Source organism: Mesoplodon bidens (genome assembly GCF_964165515.1).
Source record: "Mesoplodon bidens genome assembly, contig: HAP1_SCAFFOLD_126, whole genome shotgun sequence".
Taxonomy (NCBI): domain Eukaryota; kingdom Metazoa; phylum Chordata; class Mammalia; order Artiodactyla; family Ziphiidae; genus Mesoplodon; species Mesoplodon bidens.
Window position 1 is genome coordinate 1,253,418 of NW_027671928.1, and position 4,841 is coordinate 1,258,258.

The 4,841-nt window shown below is 43.7% G+C and overlaps 1 protein-coding gene across 1 annotated transcript; it reads left to right on the forward strand.

Annotated features, from left to right (window-relative positions):
- The first annotated feature begins 1,031 nt into the window (after nucleotides 1-1,031).
- Nucleotides 1,032-4,400, forward strand: LOC308610809 (UDP-N-acetylglucosamine--peptide N-acetylglucosaminyltransferase 110 kDa subunit-like). Its single transcript, XM_081259813.1, has one exon. It carries the CDS (start codon nucleotides 1,231-1,233, stop codon nucleotides 4,369-4,371), a length of 3,141 nt encoding a protein of 1,046 aa, XP_081115939.1. The 5' UTR covers nucleotides 1,032-1,230; the 3' UTR covers nucleotides 4,372-4,400.
- The last annotated feature ends 441 nt before the right edge of the window (nucleotides 4,401-4,841 follow it).

A 4,841-nucleotide genomic window follows, 5' to 3' on the forward strand; every position in this document is an offset into this window, starting at 1 on the left:
GCCTGATGATTGAAATAATTTTCCACAGAATAACTTCTGGTTTTATACTTTTCAGTTCTTTTTTTCTTCTTCAAATGCACATGCTTTGAGAGCTGTGAAGTGCAAGACATGGCTATATTGTAAGGTGGTTTTTGTCCTTACATTTCTGTGTCTTGTGCTAGTTAAGTCAGTAGAGTAGTCAGTAAGAGTACTGGAAGTTATTCCTGTAATGGGATATTATATAGTCAATTACATATGGTGGTGTCTGAAAATCACATAATAGCCTCACTTAAAACATCTCCTTAGCCAGGTTTCAAAAAAGCCTGTGACCAATCCAATATGATCCAACATAGCGGACTATGATAGAAGGAAAATTGGCAAAGAAATAGACGCTGGACTTACCTGATGGAAGTTAAAATATCTCACTTTTGACAATTTTGCAAAAACCTATAATTACATGAACTAATTTCTAGGGTTCTTCGTAGGACCTAAAAAGGAACCCATAGAGTTGTGGAACAACAATAGAAGCTACTGTGATGAGAAGCCCCGGCACCACAACAAAGAGTAGCCCCCGCTCACCTCAACTAGAGAAAGCCTGCACGCAGCACTGAAGACCCAATGCAGCCAAAATAAAAATAAATAAATAAAAATAAATAAATTTATCTTTTAAAAAGTAACACTCAGGTTTGAGTCATGAGAAATTTGATGAGGAGAAATTAGCTAATGTTTTCAGAACTTTTAAAATATCAAACTCAGTCTCTAAGATTTTAGCATCATATACAACATCGGTTACTTATTAGTGGTTTGGGAAGGCCAATTTAAAATTTTCTCATCTTACTGTATTGAAATTCATGGCCCTAATGTTTTCCACGTTGACTATATGAATGATGAAGAAAAGTCAATCATGTATCTCATTTCCAACTGGACAGAAAACAATATTTTAAAAAGTGTTTGGACTACTGACTTTTGATTTCTTGTAAGGCAAATGGATAGGTAATTTTTATTCCCTGATTAGCAGAAAAATGGTGGAAGAGGGCAGGGTTAAGAATTAAGATTTCAAGAGCATGAGAGGTAGATGGCCAACCAGAGTTCCTAAGGTTCGGTGCCTGTAACCGTTGCCGCCGCTTAAGCCTGCCAAAGCAGTGGTACGGCTGCTGCGCTCGTGTTTGCTACCTCTAGAAACATTCTTGCCAGTAGTGGCGGCAGCGGGACTCAATTACCCCCTTTTTTCACTCTCTCCAGAAGCTCCAGATGGCGTCTTCCGTGGGCAACGTGGCCGACAGCACAGAACCAACGAAATGTATGCTTTCCTTCCAAGGGTTAGCTGAGTTGGCACATCGAGAATATCAGGCAGGAGATTTTGAGACAGCTGAGAGACACTGCATGCAGCTCTGGAGGCAAGAGCCAGGCAATACTGGTGTACTTTTATTACTTTCATCTATACACTTCCAGTGTCGAAGGCTGGACAGATCTGCCCACTTTAGTACTCTGGCAATTAAACAGAACCCTCTTCTGGCAGAAGCCTATTCGAATTTGGGGAATGTGTACAAGGAAAGAGGGCAGTTGCAGGAAGCAACTGAGCATTACCGGCATGCATTGCGTCTCAAACCAGATTTCATCGATGGTTATATTAACCTGGCAGCCGCATTGGTAGCAGCAGGCGACATGGAAGGGGCAGTACAAGCTTACGTCTCTGCTCTTCAGTACAATCCTTATTTGTACTGTGTTCGCAGTGACCTGGGGAACCTGCTCAAAGCCCTGGGTGGCTTAGAAGAAGCCAAGGCATGTTATTTGAAAGCAATTGAGACGCAACCGAACTTTGCAGTAGCTTGGAGTAATCTTGGCTGTGTTTTCAATGCACAAGGGGAGATTTGGCTTGCAATTCATCACTTTGAAAAGGCTGTCACCCTTGACCCCAATTTTCTGGATGCTTATATCAATTTAGGAAATGTCTTCAATGAGGCACGGATTTTTGACAGAGCTGTGGCAGCTTACCTTCGTGCCCTAAGCTTGAGTCCAAATCATGCAGTGGTACATGGCAACCTGGCTTGTGTATACTATGAGCAAGGCCTGATGGATCTGGCAATAGACACCTACAGGCGAGCTATTGAATTGCAACCACATTTCCCTGATGCTTACTGCAACCTAGGAAACGCTCTCAAAGAGAAGGGCAGTGTTGCTGAAGCAGAAGATTGTTATCATACAGCTCTCCGGCTGTGTCCCACCCATGCAGACTCTCTGAATAACCTAGCCAATATCAAAGGAGAACAGGGAAACAGTGAAGAGGCAGTTCGCTTGTATCGTAAAGCATTAGAGCTCTGCCCAGACTTTGCTGATGCCCATTCAAATTTAGCAAGTGTATTGAAGCAGCAGGGAAAACTGCACGAAGCTCTGATGCATTATAAGGAGGCTATTCGAATCAGTCCTACCTTTGCTGATGCCTACTGCAATATGGGAAACACCCTACGGGAGATGCAGGATGTTCAGGGAGCCTTGCAGTGTTATACTCGTGCCGTTCAGATCAGCCCTGCATTTGCGGATGCCCACAGCAATCTGGCTTCCATTCACCACGATTCAGGGAATATTCCAGAAGCAATTGCTTCTTATCGCACTGTTCTGAAGCTTCAACCTGACTTTCCTGACGCTTATTGTAATTTGGCTCATTGCCTGCAGGTTGTCTGTGATTGGACAGACTATGATGAGCGAATGAAGAAGTTGGTCAGCATTGTGGCTGACCAGTTGGAGAGGAATAGGTTGCCTTCTGTGCAGCCTCATCATAGTATGCTCTATCCTCTTTCTCATGGCTTCAGGAAGGCTATTGCTGAGAGGCATGGGAACCTCTGCTTGGCTAATATAAGTGTCCTTCATAAACCACCGTATGAACATCCAAAAGACCTGAAGCTCAGTGATGGTCGACTGCGTGTAGGATACATGAGTTCTGACTTTGGGAATCATCCTACTTCTCATCTTATGCAGTCTATTCCAGGCATGCACAATCCTGATAAATTTGAGATATTCTGTTATGGCCTGAGCCCACATGATGGCACAAACTTCCGAGCGAAGGTGATGGCAGAAGCCAATCATTTCATTGATCTTTCTCAGATTCCATGCAATGGGAAAGCAGCTGATCGCATCCATCAAGATGGTATACACATCCTCGTAAATCTGAATGGTTATACCAGGGGTGCTCGAAATGAACTCTTTGCTCTCAGGCCAGCTCCTATTCAGGCAATGTGGCTGGGGTACCCTGGGACTAGTGGCGCGCTTTTCATGGATTATATCATCACTGATCAGGAAACTTCACCTGCTGAAGTTGCTGAGCAGTATTCTGAGAAACTGGCTTATATGCCCCATACTTTCTTTATTGGTGATCATGCTAATATGTTTCCTCACCTGAAGAAAAAAGCCGTCATCGATTTTAAGTCCAATGGGCACATTTATGACAATCGGATTGTGCTGAATGGCATCGACCTCCAAGCATTTCTTGATAGTCTATCAGATGTGCAAATAGTCAAGATGAAATGTCCTGATGGAGAAGACAACGCAGACAGCAGTAATACAACTCTTAATATGCCTGTCATTCCTATGAATACTGTTGCAGAAGCAGTTATTGAAATGATTAACAGAGGACAAATTCAGATTACAATTAATGGATTCAGTATTAGCAATGGACTGGCAACTACCCTGATCAACAATAAGGCTGCCACTGGAGAGGAGGTTCCCCGTACCATTATTGTAACCACACGTTCTCAGTACGGGTTACCAGAAGATGCCATTGTGTACTGTAACTTTAATCAGTTATACAAACTTGACCCATCTACTTTGCAGATGTGGGCAAATATTCTGAAGCGTGTTCCCAATAGTGTACTGTGGCTGTTGCGTTTTCCAGCAGCAGGAGAAGCTAATATTCAACAGTACGCACAAAATATGGGCCTTCCCCCGAACCGTATCATTTTTTCCCCTGTTGCTCCTAAAGAGGAACATGTTCGGAGAGGCCAGCTGGCTGATGTCTGCTTGGACACTCCACTCTGTAATGGACACACCACAGGGATGGACGTCCTTTGGGCAGGGACCCCCATGGTGACTCTGCCAGGAGAGACTCTTGCTTCCCGAGTTGCAGCTTCCCAGCTCACTTGTTTAGGCTGTCTTGAGCTGATTGCTAAAAATAGACAAGAATATGAAGAGATAGCTGTGAAACTGGGAACTGATGTAGAATACCTGAAGAAAATTCGTGGCAAAGTCTGGAAGCAGAGAACATCTAGCCCTCTGTTCAACACCAGACAATACACGATGGAACTAGAGCGGCTCTATCTACAGATGTGGGAGCATTATGCAGCTGGCAACAAACCTGATGACATGATTAAGCCTGTTGAAGTCACTGAGTCGGCCTAAATAATGACTGTGTGCCCAGGAGAATTACCCCTGTAGCTGAGCCTCAACCTTCTGGGGGAAGGGGAACTACTTTTTCAATATCATGTTGCAGATGGGTGACACACAATGATAAGAAATAGCACAGCCAGACTTGCTTCCTGCATGATCATGACAGGGAGAGACACAAGAGATGGGAAACTGCTGTTCCACAAGGAGATTCCATCGAATTTTGCCGCAGCCAGGTGTCTGGAAGGTCTGGAAGGTAAGTCTGGAAGGTCTGATCTCCCTTGGTCTTCCAGGGGATGGATGGTTAGTGTGGAAGGGAGATAGAGATTGCCCAGCCATTTTGTGATTATCATGGATGGATTGAGTCTTCTGAATTAATTTTTTTCTCTCTATTTTGGGTATTGGAGCTTTTAAAAATGTTTGGTTTAAGGTATTTTTATTCATGTGAAGTGTATATGATTCTCTTGAGATAAGGTGTTAAGCTG